This window comes from Falco peregrinus, chromosome Z (assembly GCF_023634155.1).
Source record: "Falco peregrinus isolate bFalPer1 chromosome Z, bFalPer1.pri, whole genome shotgun sequence".
In the NCBI taxonomy this organism is placed as follows: domain Eukaryota; kingdom Metazoa; phylum Chordata; class Aves; order Falconiformes; family Falconidae; genus Falco; species Falco peregrinus.
In genome coordinates this window covers 22,476,468-22,498,421 of record NC_073739.1, presented here as the reverse complement: position 1 = coordinate 22,498,421, position 21,954 = coordinate 22,476,468, and the positions used below count along the sequence as shown (strand labels likewise).

Sequence of the window (21,954 nt, the reverse complement as noted above, 5' to 3'; positions counted from 1 at the left end):
TTGTTAGTTATTAAGTCATTTGTATTAAGATTTGCTAGAAAAATGAGTAGTTCTAAGCATGAACTTATGAGAGTCTCTGCACTTCCTTAGTTGCAAGAGTTAACAGCTGTACAGGAAAAGCCTTGCAAACTTGCAAGGAGGCCAAAGAGCACAAGACAGGCGGGTCTGGTCTTTTTTTTCTTTCCCTGCGAGGAAGAGAGGAAGAAAAGGAAGAAGAGGAGGTAGCAGCAATCATTCTTTAAAAACAAAGCAATCTTTGCAAGTCTTCCCTGTTGTACTGTGCTTAGGGAAGTAACAGCTACACAACTTCAGAAATTTATAAGGTCCCAACAGACACTTCAGATGCAAAGTTTTCAGGAGTGCTTCTAAAGCATCAGCTAACCCAAGCCACAAGGACAGTTATTTTCAGAAAGCTAGATTGTTCAATGTTAACTGCTTAAACCTTCTCCACTGGTCAATACTGCTGTACACTTGGCTAAAATAAGGTGGAAACACTTCTAAGGGGTTATGTTTCAAACCTCATAGAAAATACAGTTTCTCAGACACACACTATGCCACACTAATATACACAGTAACAGGTATTGCACAACAGCATGCCTCATGACTAGTTCAGTGTCCTCTAAACACACATCCTGGCTTCCTGCCAGAGGGAACTTGCCCTTAACACCAGCCGTTCACTACTCTTCCCCTTCCTAAGGTCAGGTCCAACAATATTTACTTTTACCTTAAGGGTTTTGTAGGCAGTGCTCATGGTTGTTACTCTATGGTTTGCATGATATCCACCCAGTTTACAAAGGTGACAAACAGGCCTTCTGCAGATTTCACAGTACATGTTCACCCCCTCCATTTCATGTTCTGGACACATCAAAATCTGAAAAAAATAGAGAGCAGAGAGAACACAGGTGTGCTTCTAAAAACTGAGGTGCTTAACAAATCATCAAAACTCTCAAGCATCCCACATCTGTGTCTGATTTCATCAGTAGATTTTTTTATATTCGGTTTATCTTCCCTCTTCTATATTTGTCCACACCAGTGAAAGGCAGCAGATGGACACACACAGTCTGACGAAGTCTAACAGTGAGTAAACACGTGGCAATGTCAGCGTACACACCACATAGCCTCTATACTGCAATCAACTGTTTTGCTAATCCCTGAAGCTGTTTGCATGCCTCAAGCTCCCTACACTCCTGTTCTGTAAATGCAATATATAACATACCCATCCTGTCAAATTTAACCATGTCCATGCCAGCATCTCTTGAAACAGCCATGAACTGTTTCTTAAAGCAAAAGCTGACATAATACTGTAATGATTTGAGTCTAAGCTACACTCTGACCAGCCACATAGCCGCTACTCTTGGAGCAACAAATGAAACGCAGCCACCGCCAGTCACAGTCATTTTAAAGACAAAAGGCTCCAGTGTTTCAGCTTCTCTGTCTGACTCCAATTACAAGTTGTTCATGCTGAGCGCTAATTCCAGTATCAGCATAAACAACATTGCAAAAATGCTGGTGTTCACTAAAAATCATCTTTCAAAAACTGAACATATTGAAATAACTCCTCAAAGTGGGGGGAAGTGCTGCTCAACTCCAAGCTCAAGCAACACATAAACCTATCTAAAATGGGAGGAAAGGTTGTTAAAAAAAAAAAAAAAAAAAAAAAAGAAACAAACAAATAACATTTTGCCTCATTCCAGAGGACTGAAAGACAGCATTTGATTTGGGTCCATCTACTCCCTGTTACCACAGAAGAGCTCTTGACAAAGCTTTTCCATTGCATGTCAAGCAAAAGAACAAGACAGGTGTGCCAATATGCAAGAACAAGATAGCTGTGCCAATACTCAAGTTTTAAAAGTATCACCTTTTCAGACACACACACAAAAAAGGACAGAAAAGGGCACAGAAGGAGAAAATTGTGAGTAGCGTAAACATGAGCACACTAATCTCAAATAGCAGGCCATGTCCAAAACCAGCTTTCAAGCCCCCAAATGTTATCTTAGGCTATGGTGAAAAGCCCAAAGACACTAATCTCACTGCCATCTTGGTACAAAAGACTATCATTAAGCAGAATATGTCATAAGCTATCTCATTTTCATTGACTGCTGGATTTGAGAAAAAGAAAGAAAAATAGGGAACTTTCAGGAAAATGAGCTGTGCAGGTAGACATCTCACATCTCCAAAAAGTCATGCAGTCATGCTGTTAGTCTGTGGCAGTAATTTTTCCACAGCAGGGCATAGCTCATATAAGCAAGAATTATAGCACACAAGCTAGAGGCAGGTCAGCAGATTACCTTGTCTAGTTCTCTTAAAATTCAAGAACAATCAGCCCAGTATGTGCTTCTCCCATCCCCACCATATACGTTACAAAGTGCTGTCCAGTCTGGTTCTAAACGAAAGTGATGACTGAGAACATTGTTTAGGAGACCAGCAAATACTCCATGCATTCAGTTCAGGTCTTAACAATGCAGTGCAATGAAAAATGCACTTTTCTTTCTTTTTTTCTTTCTATTAAGCTCAAGCAGTCCTCAAAAAAGTCTCTATAAGAGCACAGTAAACATCAGTTTACTGTTGCTGGGAAGTCTTCCTACATAGTAGATGTATCTATAGTCAATTTAACTATAGCATAGTTCGGGGCGGGGAGGGGGTTCTTTTTTTTTAAATAGTACATCTGTCTTCACACATTATTTAAAAAAGCTAAATCCCACACATGTATACACGTGATAAATCAAGGACAGGATGGTCTAAATCACTTCTCCCCCTCCTTTGCTCTACTTCAGGATAATTCAACTACTGACTTTTAAAATCAAATTCAGGCTGCATGTAGTATAACAACATATGGTACCTTTAAGAATACACACGGATCACAAGATGCCCTTGGTATTTTAAGGATTTAGATACCATAGAACGAAAGTTTTTAAGGAGCTGTACAGCATTTTAGACCAAGAGCCAGAAGACAGCATGCAAACTTTTACCTTGTTCATTTATCCTATAAAGAGACAAGACAGGTGTGTGCTAGCGCATTTTAAAGCACATCAAGCACATGCTTGCTCTTAACTGGAATGAATGTGTTAGACTCAAGACAGCAGTAAGCGGACTTCTGCATGTTCACTATCATCTGCTCGCTAACCTTTGAGGCTCAAATTTTTGCGGCTTCAGAAAGAAGGTACACCACCAGCAAGAGCCTTGTACACATTGCACATTCATCAAATTTACTTAACTTAATAAAAATTAATCAGGACTCCTTGAACATTAGCATTCCTGCTATCTGCTGGACCTCCAGTGAGGTCACTGGCCACAGGCATGCAGCAAGTGCTGGGACATTAAGACTTACTGTGGTCCCTTGTTAGAGAGATGGCAGCTGTGACAATTCCTCCTATCATGTAACTTAAATTCAATAAGGCACTGCCATGTTCTGCACCATGATTAGCAGGAAAAACAACAGTAACAGCACTTCACAATCACTCGGTTTTGTACAAGTGCAGCAGTAGCAGCACGTAAAGTAGAAAACTTGCCATTACATTCTTCTCCTCTGCTATAGCTAAAAAAAATAACAGGGTGTAATAACAATGGAGACCTGAACTCCACCTTTTGCTATTGCTAGGTGCAAAGAAGAAGGCAAGAAAGGAGATGGCTTTGTGATGGATCAAGCTCAAGCACAAAACATCTAAAGGAAACCTGCTTTAAAGGGGCAGGGGGGAGGCCAGTTGTGTTGGGTTTTTTAAGTTTACTGCACACAGGCATCCTCCTTACCCGTACTTTTAGAGAAAAGCACTGCCATTCTAGATGTTCAAGACCATTTACTCTTCCAAAAACAGAAGGAAAAAAAAAAGAACCAAAATGACAAATAACATGATCCACTCCCGCAAGTAAAGCATCCTTGGTTTTAGTGTCACCTTAAAACATGTTTTCAGTGCCCCCTCCAATAACAACCACTTCAGCATCAACAAGAACAGAAACTTACGTTTCACTCAATAAATAACAGCTGGAGTCAATAAAGCAACAATGGTCCCAATAAGCAACTACTGTTGCACAGATACGTTTGAAGCTATATGCAAATGCTGCAACCCAAATTCTGTAAGGTATGTTATACCTACCTTAGGTCTGAAGTTGGTGGTTGGTGCTACATATTCATGCTGGGCTTTCACAGTTCCCCAAGGATGGTGTACTTTGAAACATTCATTGCAATAGCTTGCACTGCAGTCCATGCAGCTCTTAGTGGATTCTTGAGGTGGAGGCTTGCAGAAATCACACATAATAGCAATGGCTGCCCTGGCTGCCTGTCTGTATCTTTCCACGATCGTTTCCAAAGTAAAGTTGCGAAATAAGCCATTGATGCCACGTTCTCCAAGATCAATATTCCTCTGGCAACCCGGACAAGGAAATAGACTCAATCTAGAAGTCACTGAATTGTGTTTTCTGCCTGTGTAGACACCAAATCCTGATTTAGAAGGAGCATAAACAGAAGAGGTTTAGAGGGAGAAGCACAGGAATTTATGAACCCATTCCAAACTATTGTAGCGCATCATCCAAACCAGTACAATCCCAACGCATATGCAGTCTGCCAAGCCAAAGGGAATGTATTTGCCATGACAAGGTAGTGTAATGCCCAAGTCCAGGGGCCACCACAAACTACTACTCTGAAACTCAATTCCATGTTAAGATGAATTTATCTGTTCCAATACTGTTGTCTTCTTCTAGTTTTGGATGCACTCAATCTGCTGCCTTTCAAAACACTGAACACAAAACCCTCCAGAAACCAGTTTTAGGCTAACTGGCTGCCCATACTGAAAAGATGCTTATTCCCAGAATGAGACAGGTTATTCCCAGACACAGATAGCCAGCTTCAAGCTCCCCAAAGTTTGTTTTGGATGAGTCTAATTTATCTGGCTCATCTCAAAAGACAAATAAAAAATTAAAGGGAAAACAAGAGAACTAGATATTACCAATATGAAATCTCAGCCAAATCATTTAGTCAAAACATGCAGAGGCTGACTTGGCCCTTGCTGAATGGACTTGATAAAAGAGGACTAGTAAGTAAGCACTGCATACCAAGGGGATGCTAAGATTGTTGTGTTTGAGAGATTCCTCTATCCTGAACTGGGGAACCACAAATCTGCAGTGTTACACAGGGTACATCTATCTCTTCTCATTTCAAAATGGGATGGCAAAGAAACCGCACTCCTACCAAACAGCTATGCACAAATATCCCCTCCTCTCCAGAATAAAGTGATCAAAGGCTTAAGTCAGGTCACAAAGGTAAGGAGGAGCCTTTGGAGCCTTTCATGGGGATGGCTCACTCAGACCCGAAAGCTATTTACAGGGTAACATTCTTGAGGCTACGGAACAAGGAGTGCATTCCCATGTCTCACTCATGAACCCAGCGGGCACAACTATCAAAGAATCCTTTATCTATTTCTGAAGGAGGCTAAGCCACTGTTCAGCCTTAATGTGTGCCCTCTCAGCTTCCCCTTACACAGAAATAATAAAACATCCCCTGTAGCTGGAGCATGGTTTTAAGATCCCTTTGAGGGCTGTATGTTGGTGTAACTAACAAATTTGTAATGCAGGTATGACTTACAGCTGAATTCCTAGTGTTGGAGTTGGCTCTTCTTCAGAAAAGGGAATTTGTCCTCATCTGTATTTAGTCAGTATCTTTCCACCAGAAGTGCTGATGCTTCATTTGTTTTTGAAGCGTCCTTTGATTCTACCCAAAAGACATCCGCCTTGTGCTGCTCTACCTAATCCAAAACCTCCCTTCATATCATACCCTTTTCAGTCTCTTAAAAAACAAAACAAAACCAATTCTCAGAAGGAACTAATTGCTCTTAAAAATAATCTTTGAAATGTGCCCCATGGTAGTTATGCATGACCATCAGCTAAGAAGCCACAATCAGAGCAGACGTGTGTACAAGCTGGCAGTCACAAACCCAGCTGGTCTCATGCCTCTCTGTAGATTCTGAGCGGAACGACTGGACTGCATTTACAGAACAGTATGGGTGACAGAAGGCACTGGTATACAATTCTCTGGCTAAGGGAAACAGAGATTTTTTTTTAATTTTTTTTAGTACTTACTTGAAGTGAATTAATTACCCAAACTGCACATCCTGCAGTACCTGTAACTTGATGCACAGCAACACACACATGCAATGCACAGCAACAGGAGTGAAACACAAACTGTATTTCCAAAGTATGCTCCAAGCTAGTACTGCGCACAGGAACACACATCTTCCAGACTTCCACCATGGCCTAAACAAAAACGGTTTCACATGCAGTGCCATGCAGTCAACAGCTACAGAAAGGGATCTGGAGTACTTAGATTTGCTAAAACTAAGAAGATAATCATATAGTGTCAAATGTCCAGGGACTGCCTACAAGCAGTATGCTGTAGCAGAGAGCAAGCAATGACAAAAATGACAAAGCACGGTTAAGAAGAAAACAAAAACCCATGGTGCAGTGGTCAAGTTTAAAAATCTGAAATTTGTATCCAGTTGCATGCTTTTGAAGTCTGGCCAAGTGGCTCAAATGTGGAAGGGATGTTTGTTTAACTCAAAGGTGACTTCAGCTGCATTCCAGTGGAGGCCTTTCATTCTGCCAGTGGTGGCCCGAAACAAGATAGTCATCATGAATGAGCCATGCTCTGCAAAGACTGGTGACACTGCTCTCAGAAAGCAATCCAGTATCCAGGAAGCCCTGTGCACCTTCAGATGTCTCATCTCTTTTCACTAACAGCACTCCAAGAGCCTAGGATTGTTTTTTTCCCCATTTTAAACCCTGGAAGTTTACTTGCTAAGCTTCTCGGCATGCTCTGCCACTTCAACACTTAAAGCATGTTAACATCCTCTTCTTTGCAAGTGTTAAAATGCTAACTTGGAGCAAGGATTACTCTGCTTTCTGCTTATAGGATTTCTACACTTGTATATTAAAACAGAAAGCACTGATGAAGTGATAAATTACTTTGAGCACTATCTCTCCTATCTGTCTTGTGTCCACTTTGCTAAAACTGAGTTCTGCTTATATATTTAAATATATATATAAAAAAATATTTATATATATATATGTAAAAAAAAAACACAGGCACACAAAGAAACAGAGCAGCAGAACCCATGGATTTTGTAGTCATATTAGATGTGCATCTCAGAGAAACTTAGGTCCTCCAGATATTCTCTTTCACACTTTGCTACTCTGGTTTACAACAAACAAATTGTGAAATATTAGGATCATCACAAGAAATTTTCCACTGTGATTTGTAAACAGACTGCTCCACTTGCAATTAATACCTCAATCAGTAACTAAAAAATTAGTACAACATGTTTATGCTTAAGATTCCAAACTCACAAATACTAGGATACAGGTTGCAAAGACTTAAGTCAAAGAGCAATCTTCACTATGTCTTTTAAAGATAATGTCTAAATGTCCTCTCCCCAAGGAGAGGTACCAACACTGAAAATGAAAAGCCCAGCCTGCAGCTGATGGTTTGCAAAGGGATAGGACATCTTAAAGGTAAAATTCTGTTTTCCAAGTAAACAGTATCACCAGAGTTTTATGATTATGGAAGACATGGAAGTTAAATGTGTGAGAGTTTGAAAAAATAAAGATTTTAAAAGTCAACTGGATTTTCATAGAATTTTTTTAAAAAAAAATATAAAGGTATATTGCCATACACCCCACCCCCTGAAACTCAGTTAATGCTTTTGGGTGGATTTTTAGGAAGAAAGAAAAGAAAAAGTGAGGTAAGTCAATAGCCGCAAAATGTCATTTTCAGATACTTTAATCTTCCCCAAATAAAGGGTGCTTTCTGCAAAAAGAGCAGATAAGGACAGCTTTCCAAGAGGTCTGCCAGTGTCCTGCAGTATCTTTGTTTTATGATACTTTCAGTCTTCAACTAAGCAATTTAAACTTCCCCTTTCGATTAGCCGCTTTGTCCTCCACGGAGTGTGAAATTCAGATTTGTGTTTAGCTCAGTTCATGTCTTTCTTGAAAGACAGTTTCTACAGATTGCTCATGTGACTGCCAATATTATGACAACATTGAGCTTGGGGGGGGTGGGCAGGGGGGAAGTGTGTTCCGCTTTTGACAGAGCATCACATGAAAAAAAAATATTTATGTTAACAAGCCCACACACTGGCTGAGATGATCCGACTAGCTCAGTTTTGGAAACGAGATATACTTAAAACAAAAAGACACTGGCTATCCTTCAACCTGGTGATACTAAACTTGCCAAATGTGACAAGTGTATAAACGTAAATATTTAGCTTTCCTCATATATTCATGTGCCATACTAAATTGCCAGATCCAGAACTACCTACTCAGGTTAACATGGTGTAAATTTCAATGTGCTTATTTATCAAATTAAGTGGGCTCCGACAGAATGAAGAACTAGTATTTTCTTCCAATTACAAGCGATGGCCAACCATGACCTCTCAATGTTACAAAGATCAATCTAGCAATTGCACTTCACTACCAGCAAGACAGCAATTTTACTGAAACTTGGGCATGTAAACTCTTCAAAATTAAAAAGGGGCTGGGGTGGGGTGACTGTTGGGGTTTTATTTTAAAGGGAAGAGAGAACATGTGTGTTTGCACCCATCGATGTATGTTCAGTCATGTGTACACACAAGAAAAAAATATATTCCAATACATTAACTGAATTCCAGTCCAGTTGACCTTTAAGTCAGTGTTAAACAGAATGAAAAGCTTTCCTTACAGAAGTCCTTTGCGGTACCTTTGCTCACTGCAAAAGCCATTTTGTGGACTTGACCACTGACAAAAAGCTATATGCTGACCAACAATAACTTGAGATCTAAATGCTAGACTATCTCCAGCCAATACAAGAAGTGAAGCATTTCTACCTCTCCACCCAAAAGATTTCCTCTGTGAGGCTGCAAACAACGAACAGAAAGCTGTTTAGAAACCAAAAAATTAGGTATGCTATTGGGTTTACAATGGTTCAAATGAAAAGCATCAACTCTTTTCTCTCCTGTGGCTGTTAAAATACTGCAGGGCTGAAAGGCAAGAATGTTTATTTCCTAGCACATGAAACAACTGTAGTATTTAAGCAGAACAGAAAAAAGGAGAAAGAATAGATGGGGAGGGGGGTTCAGGGAGAGATTTCAAACATTCAGTTTCTGCATCATCTGTCAGTGCTGCACAGGTGTCAACATAACCACATTACATACTTCAATTACACCAACACTATAATTACACTAACATTACAGAAAATAGATTAGCAAGAAGAAATATCCTTTATTTTCATTTTATATGCAACATGATTTTTTAAATCAAAAATTATTTTTATATACAATATAAACAGTGGGAATTTTTTAAACCAACATGTTAGATTTTAAGAGACAAATGCACTCCATTTCAACTGAAAAATAAAGAGTTCTACCAGTTCTGGCCTTTTTCTGTTAAGATAAATTGTATTTAAAAATGCAAGCTGCATCTGCACAACAAACACAAGAATCTGGACCAGTTCCTTCTGGCAGCTCAAGAATTTAAATGCCAAAATAATTGTAAATAGCTGATACTCCTCATGGAGATAGCAGGGATTCCTTAAGTGAAAAAAAGGAAAAAACCCACAGCAGCAGGAAGGTATCATGTCCATTTTCAAATATAATGATAATGTCTGGACAGTGACATGCCCTGCACAAGCCTACCAGAAATTGTATTAGTTTTTTGTTATACATGTGAGGTCCCACTTGGGATGTTTTCTTGTACATTCTTCTCTCTTACGGAGCTGTTTCATTACAAATTCCCCTAAGGATCACACAATTAATTAAGCAAGGCAATGTGCAGTATGGACACTTCAGATGCAGGATGAGAATTGTACAAATGTAAATTGCAAGCTGGTTAAACATTACTGGTACCAAACATCTGAGAACAAATATCACACCCACATAGCAATGGAGGTATAATGCCTGTAACATTAGAAGTGAAGATAGTATAACCTGAATTTCCAAATATATTATTTAAAGCTCACACTTCCATATGCTTTTCATTTTGCAGATTTGAACTGTCTGAGATAGTCTTCCTGTGATGTGCATCTGCTCAACACTCTTTGAGGGGAAGAGGAGGAAGCCCATTATTTCCAAGTCTCAACCCTCTCTTGCTACTCAAACGGGTAAGAAGTCTTTAGGAAAGCATTCATCTCCCTCTGCTAGCAGGTCAGATGAGGAGAAAACACATAACTTCCCATCAGTTTACTGGGACGGTGGCAGACTACTGTGGATTTAAAGATTACAACGGCTGCAACAATTTCCATGTATACATCTTGGGGGCAGGGGGCAGGAGTACCAAGAACGGGTCTTTCTTGCCCTGTCGTTATGGGCATAAGGAAGTAGCAATGCTAAATCGTGCAAGCAGAGCTATGGCGGCACTGCAAACTTAACTCTGCAAATCTAGTAGTAATTAAATGTCAGGTTCCTGAGGGAGCTCTGCTTCTCCTGAGCACAGGGCAGACTATGCCACAGCACCATGTGCAGGCCATATCATGCTAGATCACTGTTTCTACTGCCTGATGGAGAGCAAGCTGGAGGGAAGCTTTTGATGGGAGATAAAGCACTAGCTCCTTGCTTTACACTGCTGATGGCAGTGGTGGAGCCAGAGCAGGGGGAAGCTGCTCCCCATGCACAGGCTGTGTGACACTCCCACGCTTCCCAAGGCAGTTTTCACAGGAAGGTCAGGTTGCCCACAGTGCAAGTTGCACAGTCCACAAGGCACCCAACTCGGCACTCCTATGTCCACGCTGTAAAAACATAAACCAGACAGCTGCACCCAAAACTGGTGACCACTTCAATCCATGAATACAATGCCATGCCAGAACATTATGCTTACTGAGGAAAAAAGGGAACAGGCTTGGATTCGGAAGAAGGCAGTCACCAGTGGGTCCTTCTCATTCCAACTTACGTAACACTGCAGCTAGAGAGGGCTCAGAAAGTATATGCAGAGCTACACGGTGACTGTGGGGCTGTGCACCCCATGTCCAGAAAACAGGACTGTAATGAAGATAACTGACCATTTGGCTTGGGGATTCCCTCAAAATCATGTAAGCCTCAACCAGCCAAGCCACAGCAAACACAGCATTCACTTATCAAACTGATTTGAAAGAGTACCACTACTAACAACTCAGTAGTTCTTTAAGAGAAGTGGGTGAAATGAAACATTTCAGTTTTGAAAACGGGGAAAGGGAGGATGAACATTTGTAACATGTGAAATGCAAGATACAGCTTCAGGGTTTGTCTCATGGGTGACTCTTCCAGAGCACCAGTGGAGTGTGGTTTTAAAGTGGATAATTATGTCAGAAGGAAGCCTAAAAGCCAAGACAAGGTTTCTTTCAAGCAGTATAGGATGCACAAAGCACTTTCGATGTATCTGTGCAAAAGCAGATCAACTCATCTGTGGATTACATGGACAGCTGTAAGAATCTTTCTGGTGTGCTGTCACAAAGAGCACCGAGTCTTACAACTAAGCCCTCTTGAAAGCTTTGAGCAGACCTCACTGAAAGAGACTGTTCGCACTCATCTTACAGTCATCTGTGCTCCGTTAAAATGAGTAGGACAAAACTATCATTTTCAAAGTCTGCAGACGCTCAGAAGGAAGTCAGAATTACTGAATTTAGGCTGGCCAAGACCTGACGGAACCACCTCAAAAGTGCTACTGACAGGCAATACAATTGCTGATAATCCGTATCTCAATGCTACTGAAAGTAATGCTATTGCATCTTGATGTAACTGAAATAAAAGAATAAACAAGCACAATGGTTACAAAGATTTACAGGATACCGCAAAGACAAATCTATTATATATGAAATAATGTGCATTGTTCTTAAAAATACTCCCATTGTTCTTGCCACAGAATGAACAGGACTTGTACTATTACTAAGCCATCTCTCTAACCACATCAGGAGTACTGGGAAGGCATTTTACCAACGCAGATGCTATTCAGCTCAAATAAATCAATCTAATGCATAAAATTAGGAAAAGGTGCAAAAATTCTGATACATACCTGATCTAGTAATCCTGTCAATTCTGTCCACACTAGCAGTGATTCTAATTCGAGGGCTACTCTGATTAGAGGATTCAGACCCTCCATCAACAGAAGAGTCTTCGAATGCAAAGAGTATTTCTTTCACACATTTATGACACACGTTGTGCTGGCATGGGAGGATCAGCGGATGGGTAAATAATTCCTTGCATGCTGGGCAGATGAGCTCCCTTTCGATCCCCTTAATGGTAACCTTCGTGACAGAAAGAGGGAGAAACAAGGGTAAGTGCAGAAAACATGAGCCAGCAAGACTTACGGCACAGCTGTACGTCTGCATGTCACCAAAACCCAGCTCTGTAGAATCATTGTTCCACACAGCTCTAGCTGGTTTGGAGCACTCCTCTGGCTAACACCGCAAACACATCTCAATGAAGGTTTGCGAAAGCGCTGCCAGCGTTCACTTCAGCTGAAACGAGCACCGCCACCAGGCAAAGCCGGTTCATCCTTAGGTCACGTCTGCATTGCAGGGGTGGAAAGGAGAGGAGGGGAGTAGTCTTAATTCTACTCGGGGACCTAGTGAAACGAAAGCAACCGTGCTTCTCAACAATAGGAAGCCATACGTCTAAGTCAGCTTGTTCACTCGTTTTTCAAGGGGGGTGGTGGGGAAATTAAGCGTCTGACTGGTTAAACAACAGGCTTTCCCGCCTGTAATTCGCGTTTAAGGGCTGGAACCGCTGTGACTTCATTGGGCTAACAGTTCCGCGTCAGGAACATTATTTATTTAGTTATTTACTGCGCAGAAGCGCAGCCCTGGTGGGTGCAGCAGCTCTCCGGTCGCCCCCCGCCCGCAGCACCTGCCGGCCGAGCCCCGCCGAAGCATCAAGTTGCCGGCGCAGGCACCGCCCGCCCAGCTCGGCCCCTCCTGGGCTGCCGCCGCTCGGCTCGCCGGCGTCAGGCCGGCTGCACCGATGTGCCTCCGGCGGCGTCCCCTGCGCGCACCGCGCCCCGTCCGAAGGTCTCCGTGCGAGCCCTGCCCGCGGCACAAGCCGCGAGAGCGGAGGGAAGGACAAGCCCCGGCCCGCCGGCCGCGCCCCCCGGCTCCCCCCCGGCGCTTACCGGGCTCTTCAGCTGGCACCCCTCCATCCCCGCGCCGGCCCCGCGCCAGCGGCTGCCCGCCCGGCGGAGCGCTGTTAGGCCGGCCAGACGGGCGGCGACCCGGCGGGGCTGCCGTCCTCTGGGCGGGGACAGGGGCGTCGCCTACGGCACAATGGCGAGCGCGCTCCGCACCGGGCACCGGCGGGGCGGGGCGGCCAACGCCCACCGCGGCAGGGGCGGGGCGGCCGGCAGGGGGCGGGGCGGCGCCGGGCGGGCCCGACGGAGCTGTCCAGCCGCCCCGGGGGGGGGTGCGCGGCCCCGCCCGCGCCCGCCGGCCCCGCCGGTGTCACTGTTTCAGTGTGTTCTTCCGCCCAGCGGCACCGGGCACGCCGCCCGTCCCAGCGGCGGGGGCATTTCGTGCTTTCCCCGCCGAGGCGCCGCCGTTAACTGCCTGCGGTGCCCGGCGCGGCGCAGACTCGGGCCGGTCCCCGCGGGCTGGGCTGCCCCGCCGCGTCCCCAGCGCGGGCGCCACCGGGCGGCTCGCGCGGCAGCTGGGCCGCGAAGGCAGGGGCAGGGCGGGACCCCCGCGCCCCGTGTCCGCTGGAGGAGGCGCAGCAAATGCCCTTCTCACCGCCCGCCGGGCAAACGGGGATGCGTTTTACGTCCCCAGCCTCGGCGGGTTTGGCCGAGGCGCGGCTGCAGCCGCTGCGAGCGCGGCGCCGCCGGTAGTTAGCGCAGCGTCAGCCCCGGGGGGAAAATCGCCAGCTGGGAAACCCGGGGGTGAGAGCGTACCGTCTCCTTACGTTACACAGTGGATGGAGCCTGGACTGCCTGGACGACGAAATGCCGACAGTTTGATAAACCCTAAATTTGACCTACTTGCCTATTTAAAAGACTAATACCAGAACAAGAAGTTCCTTTTCCCCCTCAGAATTACCCTGCATATGAGTCAATAAAAGGAACACACTTGAGATGCCTTATTTGGTTTTTGGCCGCTATTTACATCTGGTCTTCGGTGGCCTGGACGTGAAATTTGAATAGAAAATGACAGCTGGAAATTATGAAGACAGAGGTGATGTTTTCGCATGTCTAATACTACAAAGAAGAACTTTCTAGAGAACACATGAAGATGTTACATTTACTTTATAAACCACCATCATAAAAACACAGAGTACTGTGCTCAAAACGGTGCCAGTAACGCCAGTAATGTGCAGTATGTATATTCAAACTGGAGCCAGTAATGCGCAGTATGTATATTCAAACTGGAGCCAGTAATGCGCAGTATGTATATTCAAACTGGAACATGTCACTTAACTGAGCAGGTGGGGAGAAAGGGTTGGTAGGGACATGAACTGTTAGTCTTCCAACTATGTTTTGAGTAATGATTTGCAAATATCTGAATAACTATGGTATCCCTTAACCACCTCTACTGTCCCCACATTTCCCGATGTTACAGGCAGGCTTTGAAGGATGCAGCACTTAATAAGCCCTTGACTACATTTGCACGCTACCCGTGGCTGACGCTGGATGTGGTTGACCTGGGGCCAAGTAAACTATCCGCCACAGACCAGAACAAAGCCCCTTTCACTCTACTGCTGCCTTTGAAACACTATGGAGAAATTTTCTTTTTGGTGACACAGCAATGCAAACTGTTCTGCATTTCATACCAGAGGTGTAGGTGCCAGCAGAGGTGGGTGTTGCTAGCATGGACAAACCTGGAGCACACACTTTCCTCCTGTCCTCCCACAGCCTTCACATGGACCACAGTGCCAACTGCTGTTACTGCCAGGACTTGTGAGTGACTCTTTGTTCAATCCCTTAATAGATCATTAAGGTATTATTAGCTTGTTTGTGTGCCTGTTTGCTCAGGCTTCAGGGTACTTTAGAACAGGATTTTAATTACCACCTCCTCCTCCTCCACCACTTTAAGAAGTTACATGGATGAATAGGTCCTCAAAGGCCTCCAAAGGGAAAAACCACACTTCAGCACTCACACTTTACTAGCCTTTTGGTCCTCCCCCAGCCTAGGACTACTACATTTGCAGTGCCAAAATTTGCACTAGCTTTATGGTACTGGGAGAAAAAAACAACAGTTAGGAATCACTGGTACATTAAACAGGTAAGAGTACAAACCACCATCAGAAAAGACTCCTGTCATTAGCCTCTGCAGAAGGAGTCAGCAAGACCAGCCTGGCCACAGAAGTCTGACCTACCTTTCTGCTTTGTTTCCAACCACATTCGTGCATTGGTTGGGCACCTGTTCTGCTAATGATGGACTCCTTGTACATGAGGAAGTGTCAAGATAGTTCAACACATCCTTCATAATTCACTCCTGCCCCCCCAGCAGGCAGGGTCTGACCAGGCATTGCTGGCATGTCTTGCACTCCCAAGAGAGCAGCACAAGAGAGAAACTGGAGTGAGTGGGGGTTGTCATCCTATTTTCCCTCCTACCTCAGTTTAAATGGGCTTGTTAATTTAATCACTGGTATGCAGCAGTCTCCCAAGCGCTCCTTTGCATTAACTCTCAGTACAATTCAAAGAAGGATGTGGCACCGGCTTTCAACAAGCTATAGAAATCCCACGCTTGTTATAGAGCGCATCTGGGGTCCTGCTGCATGAAGAAACACAGCCTTGCCCCAAAGCGCGCTGGAGGTTCTGGCAACAGTTCCCCTGCCTTCAGCAGTCAGGTCCTCAGGCCAAAGCTTTCCAAAGCGTGGTTTTTTTTCATGCTGCCTTTGCCACCATGGCTCAAGCGTGAGCCTGTTCTCTGCTGGTCTGCACTCCAACTGAACTGCTACTACTTGCCTTGCACTAGGTTTGCATCAGAGGAGAGCCAGTGCATCCACAGCAAAGATACAGAGGGTGAAGAGGGAGATTTGCTTCTGAGCTAACATGACTGTCTTGGGGACTGAGGCAGCAGGCAGACACTTTTCTCCCTGTGCAATGGAAGTATTTTCTGCCAGGATGGATGCAGTGGGGTTTTAGCCCTCATCCCAGTCTCTGTACATCGTCAGTGATGCAGTTTGCTTCTCTAGTTAGCCTTGAAAAGTTGCACCTTGAAGATGACTGTTTTCCCCAGGATTTTTTCAGTCATGCAGGCTGAAAGATACGTTGTTTGCTCAGCAATAAGGCAAGACTTTAAGATGCCTGAGAGAAATGTGCCTGGTTTGGCTCAGGAATACAGGCTGATCTTTGTCTTCTTGAGGGTTACCCTTCATTGCATCTCCCTGGACAGCCACCAAGGGCCTATAGACCGTGGGTGTTTCAAAATGAAAATAACGATGATTGAAGATCCCTTGCCATAAAAATATTAATCCTTCATCCTTTCATTCTGGTGTTTATCTGCCCATAACTTGGTCGGCTGGACCAAACAAGTCCGGAAGGTCATATGAGACACTGCTATGCACAGAGCACTGAGCAAATAAAGACTGTCCTCATTGAACTGCCATAATATTGGGATTGCAATCAGCTTTGGGTAGGATCTGTAGCTGGCACATCTCAAAGTGTGCTGAGCTGGCTCAGTACATCCTTACTTTTATTACTTACTGCTATGTGTACAGCACTCTGCTTCACGCTCAGGACACCTGGAAAGCAGCAGCTGCAGGGCATCCAAAGAGCACCTACAGACAGCAGTCCACACAGCACCCTGCTGTTTCCCTCCAGAAGTAAACCCCTTGCCAAGCAAAGGGAGGAATAATAATGAAAAGGTTTCCCAAAAACACATGACAAATCAAAACACACTCCATCTCTGAACTAGGGAAGATTCATACCGGTGAACAAATTATTACTGTTTAGCACAAACGGTTATTTTTAAAAGGATTTGGAATATAAGAGGTTTACATTAAAATAAAAAAATTAAATCAACTTTACAGAAAGCCCAGCCACAGGCTCAGTTTCTGGCACCGTAAAGATATGGCACAAAACCCATGAACAATACACACACAGCGCACAGGGAATTGCTATTCTGTCCTGCTGCCTTCTCTCCTTCGCTTCAGATTCTAGCTACCCCTGGCATGCAGGGCATGGCTAGCCTCTCACCCTCGCTGTGTCACATCCCATGCTCTGGTAGGTGCTTCAAAGAACCCACTGCTGGAGTGATGAGGACATGCCCAAACTGTGGAAACACACCTTTGTCACACAGGCTGACTAACCCAGCTAATTAACTCAGATTAAAAACTGTGAAGGCAAACTGGATTTTAACTTCTCTTAGCAGCTAAATTTCAGATTCTGGCTCCTCTGAAACGTCTAACCAGCTGTCACCTGAAACTGAATGACAAGTTATCTTCTACATGCTCTTTTAACCCATTCACCTTTTTGTGGAAATACCCCTCACAATGCAGACGTAATCGAGCACACTTCTGGACACGTGGTAAATGCAAGAAAGTTGTTGTTCAAGTAAAGGTCTATTCTCCTCACAGGGACCCAAAACCCAGACAAGCTCTTTCCTACACATAAGCAAGGAATATGTAAAGCTTTATCTTCTAAAGGATGAGGAGCAGAACTCCAGCTAAGTCAGGCAGCCCAGAGCAACCCACCAGCCCCCACAGCTGCTAGTAAATTTTACTATATTTCTTTTCTCCAGTTTCTCATGTGATTCAGTTTTTTAATCCCTGTGTAGCTCTATCCCTTACATTCACCAGCAGAAAAGCTGAAATGCTACCATGAGAGAATTGTACATCAGTCACTATATGCAACCAGGCAGAAGAGAGGGACAGAAATCAGGTGTCACATACAGGAGCCAGGTGGAGAGCATGCAGGATTTGAAATGCTCTTCAAATTATTTTTTTTATTTCTTGTATTCACATTATATGAGGTTTATATTTTGGGTTTAATAGTAACTATTTCTCTAAATGCTTTTTTCTGGAGAAGTGGTTTTAAAGCTGTTCCTTATGAGTCACAAACGTGTCAGTTTCTGCAAACCATGGGGATGGTAGGAATAGATGGCAAAACAAAGGAAATGAGTGAGGGAATAAAACAGAGGGTGAGGCATTGATTACAAATGGAGTATGCCAAGAGCTTTATTTCAACAAAATCAACGGTGCACAAACATAGTGTCAGTGCTGCTAGCCTCTCTCTGAAATTCACATTGGTTTATTGAATTTATTCTGCTTACAGAAAAATGCCTGAAAATGGTTCTACAAAATGGACTACAATGGTATCAGTTACCCATCAGACACAAGTATTTCTTGACAGCATTTAAAAATTCTTTGAAGTCAATAATACAAGAGAAGCAGATGTATTCCATTGAAGAGAGCATATATCTATGCAAGTTAAACAACTTTGAATGGAGTGAGGGTGAACAATTGTGGGGATGTTCATGTGTTTGACTGATGCAAAAGGAAACTTATAGACAATGGAGACGAAGAGGAAAAAAGAAACCTGGAACCATTTCTAGAATACTATGTCATTTTGAGTGTTGAATGTCCATCCTTGCTGTGATCTGAACTGGGATTTCAGAGTCCTGAAAGAATGTCATGGAATTCCTTCTGCCTCAGTACCTCTGGTATAAAATGCAGTGAATTGTTAATCTGTTTCTGTTAGGAAAGAGCTTGTCTGGGTTTTGGGTCCCTGTGAGGAGAATAGACCTTTACTTGAACAACAACTTTCTTGCATTTACCACGTGTCCAGAAGTGTGCCCAATTACGTCTGCATTGTGACGGGTATTTCCACAAAAAGGTGACTTGGGTTAAAAGACAGATTAACAATTGGAGTGCTCAGATGCTGCTGTGACGTTTCTGACAGGTGCCTCAGAGGCCCAGGATATCTCACAGTGTGTTGCAGTGAATCTAAACAGATGTTGTGGGTATATGGATTATGCAAGGACTGTTTTATTGGGGCTGAAAGTGTTACGTGCATCTTTCTGTTCCAGGTACGATGTGCAAGTTGTCTGTGTGTGAAACTGAGTCATAGGGGAATAATTAGCACAGATCATTAAAGGAGATAACAGGTTTTTGAAGTGACATTCCCCCAGGGAAAAGCGATATATAATGATTATATATAATGATTTGCCCTGTTTGAGAGGCCTGACAGAGGCTGGAAGCTGAGTGGAAACACAGCACAACTGCTGAAAGAGGTCGCATGCCCAGGGTCTAAGAGCTGATGTATCACACCTGCTGGGATCATATGCAGAGAAAGGTGAGTGCGAGTGTAAAGTATCGTTGTTAACATCCTGTTTCTCTAACAGTTCTTCGTTCAGTGAAAACCAGATGCTTAACAGTAAATCCAAAGCATGATAATGTTCTCAGGCCTCATTTCAAAAGCTTTATTGATGTGGGAGAAAGGGAAAACTGGGGTGCTTGGGGCCTCTAAGTAGTAATACCTTGCCCCTAATCCAGGGGTCCTCAAGCTACGGCCCGCGGGCTGGATATGGCCCCCCAGGGTCCTCAATCCAGCCCCTGGTATTTACAGAACCCCCGGCCGCCCCCCCCCCCCCCCCCCCCACCGGGGGTTGGGGGGGGAAACCAAGCAGCCGCAGATGACTGCATCCGTGCCAGCCCCCTGGTTAAAAAGTTTGAGGACCCCTGCCCTAAGCAAATACAGTTTACCATGCAGATTTACATCACCTGAGAAAGCAGCTTAATTATCCCAGCAGAACACCTCCAAGATGCTGGGAAGCATCAATAAATTACAAAGAGGCTGTAATCTAAACTCCCTGCCTAGAGGTAAAGAAATGCAAAAGGAAAACATGGAGAGTGAGAGGTGTCAGAGCTCGACCTCAGAAAGCCTCAAGCAGTGACCACCATTATGGAAAGTCTGTGAAGGTCACACAGCTGCTACTGCTCCTTCTCTCTTCAGGTACATCAAATGCCTCTGAGGATGGAACTTGGCAATGTGATGCCCTATGTATAAACACCAGCATTGTTTTCCATAAACATGCATGTTTCACTCTACTGTGCTAAATCATCTGCCCGCCAAGCCATATGCTCTTGCAGAGGGTGTCTGATTCAAGCTATCAGCACAGGCTGTTTGTTTAACTTTGAGATAAGGGGCAGGCGTAGTGCCCTCTTACAAACAAATCACAGGCAAAAGATGCTTCTTGCCTGAAACCCTTTGTATTGCATAAAAAGGACAGGAACAAGACTCGGCCATATGAATTTTCCTTTTGAGCTCCAGGCATGTTTACTCTTGGGCAAGAAGAAGCAGAAAATCACCCAGGAAACTCCTCTCTCACCAGCTATAAAAGCCCATCCACAACTTTCAGAAGAGGGAGTGAGAGGAAGAGTGGGCACAAAACCAAGGTGTGAAGGCAGCCTCTGGAGATGAGCTGAAGGTCTTCAGGATGCATTCAGAACAATCTTTTCCAGCGACACCATTGTTTGCCACACTTATTTTTAAGTTTAAAAATACCATGACTACTACTAATTATTTTTTTTAAACCACCACAGGAGTTTTTGGTAAGAGCAGAAGTACTCACTGTTTTTAGTATGTATCAGCATCAGTAGCTCACAAATACAAGAAGTTGGATTCTCGGAAAAGGAGGGGGGAATCCAACTTCTTGTATTTGTGAGCTACTGATGGATACATACAAAAAACATGCTAGTTCCCCTCAAAATATCCGCAAACTCTGCATCATTTCCTGGGGTCGGCGCTTCTCACTCCAGCATCTCCCGCAGCCCACCCAACCCTGGGCAGCAGGGAAAGCCCCCGGTGCCGGGCTGGCACCGCACGGCACGCACGGCACGGCACGGCACGGCACCGTGCAGGACAACTGCCGCTTGCAGGAGCCGGAGGCCGGGCTGTGTCGCGCTGTGTGGCATCGGGCACCGCATGTATTAACTTTTCCATCCGGCAGCCTTGGAAGCGCCTGGCAGATACGAGGCGGGGCCCCCAAGTCCATCAGCTCTAAACCCGGCGCCAGGTACCCCCCAAACAAAACGTTAAGGAGGGAAGCGACCCCCCGGTCCGGGCGCACCCCCGACGGCACCGGCCTGGCACCCCGGGGCCGCCTCACGGCACGCACCGGCCCGCCGCCGCCGGGACCCCTGCCGGCATCCCCCGCCCCCGCCGCCCCTACCTTGTCCCGCTTCAGCAGGTCCAAGATGTAGCCGAAGCGGCCGCCGTCCGCGGCCACCGCCATGGCCCCGCCGCGTCCGCCGCTCTGCGCCGGGGGGGCCGTGGCGCTGCGGGGAACACCGCCCTCGCTCCGCTCCCCGCCCCGCCGAGGGGACCGACGGCACCGACGGCGCCCGTGAGGACCTGTCGGCCACCAGCAGCGCGGGCGGACTGTCACCGCGCATCGAGGTGCCGGGAGCACCGTCCCTGCTCAGATGCTGCGGCCGTGAGAGCTGCGCGAGAGCCGGCGGGTTACACCCACCGTGGTCTCGCCAAATCTGAGTGTTACCGTACAAACCGCTCTCGGCCTTCACGGGGCGCGTGGCATGAGGCTGATGCCGCAGCCAGGTCTGCCCAGGGGAGCGCCCGAGGTGGGCATGCATCTTTTCAAAGAGACTTGAAAGCACAGCTTCAAGCGGGATGCATGCCGAGGTACCCCATGACACATTTGTCCCCGGGCTCCACCTGCTTTTCTTGTAGTCCAAGCTTTTGTTTAGATGACAGTTTGTCTAAACACATCTGCAGAGAACACTTACTAATGTAATGTATGTAGTCACATGTACGATCTGTCTCGTGTGTTCTGACTTGGCTGGTGGCATGTCTGCGTGGTAACTCCAACACCTCCTTTTATCTGTTTTTCTGCATCCCAGGCAGGCCTGATGCTGCCACTCAAGGTGGATACAAAATGCCTGTAAACAACAGTGGCAGAAAAACTGGTCCCAGCAGGTCAAGCACTTTGTTCTGCTTGAGGAAGGCAGCCCGCAGGGCCCTCTGAAATGTTCACACCAGGCAAGAAGGCCAGCTGGCAGGAGAGGCACTGTGGAACTC

General features: G+C 45.2%; 1 protein-coding gene across 3 annotated transcripts in view; it reads right to left on the bottom strand.

Annotated features, from left to right (window-relative positions):
* LOC101916893 (E3 ubiquitin-protein ligase TRIM36) overlaps positions 1–21,188 on the bottom strand; it is a 31,532-nt gene extending 10,344 nt beyond the window's left edge. The window contains exons 1-5 of one of the 3 annotated variants that reach the window (XM_055791397.1): positions 21,089–21,188; positions 12,001–12,232; positions 8,847–8,876; positions 4,092–4,417; positions 725–871 (exon numbers count right to left, since the gene is read on the bottom strand). In XM_055791397.1, coding sequence (XP_055647372.1) covers positions 725–871; positions 4,092–4,417; positions 8,847–8,876; positions 12,001–12,232; positions 21,089–21,151 — 798 coding nt within the window. In that variant the 5' untranslated portion in view covers positions 21,152–21,188. Of the gene's footprint in view, positions 1–724; positions 872–4,091; positions 4,418–8,846; positions 8,877–12,000; positions 12,233–13,095; positions 13,256–21,088 lie in introns of those variants that run through there. The other 2 variants (XM_055791395.1, XM_055791396.1) reach the window with 2 other exon arrangements.
* Between the last annotated feature and the right edge of the window lie 766 nt (positions 21,189–21,954).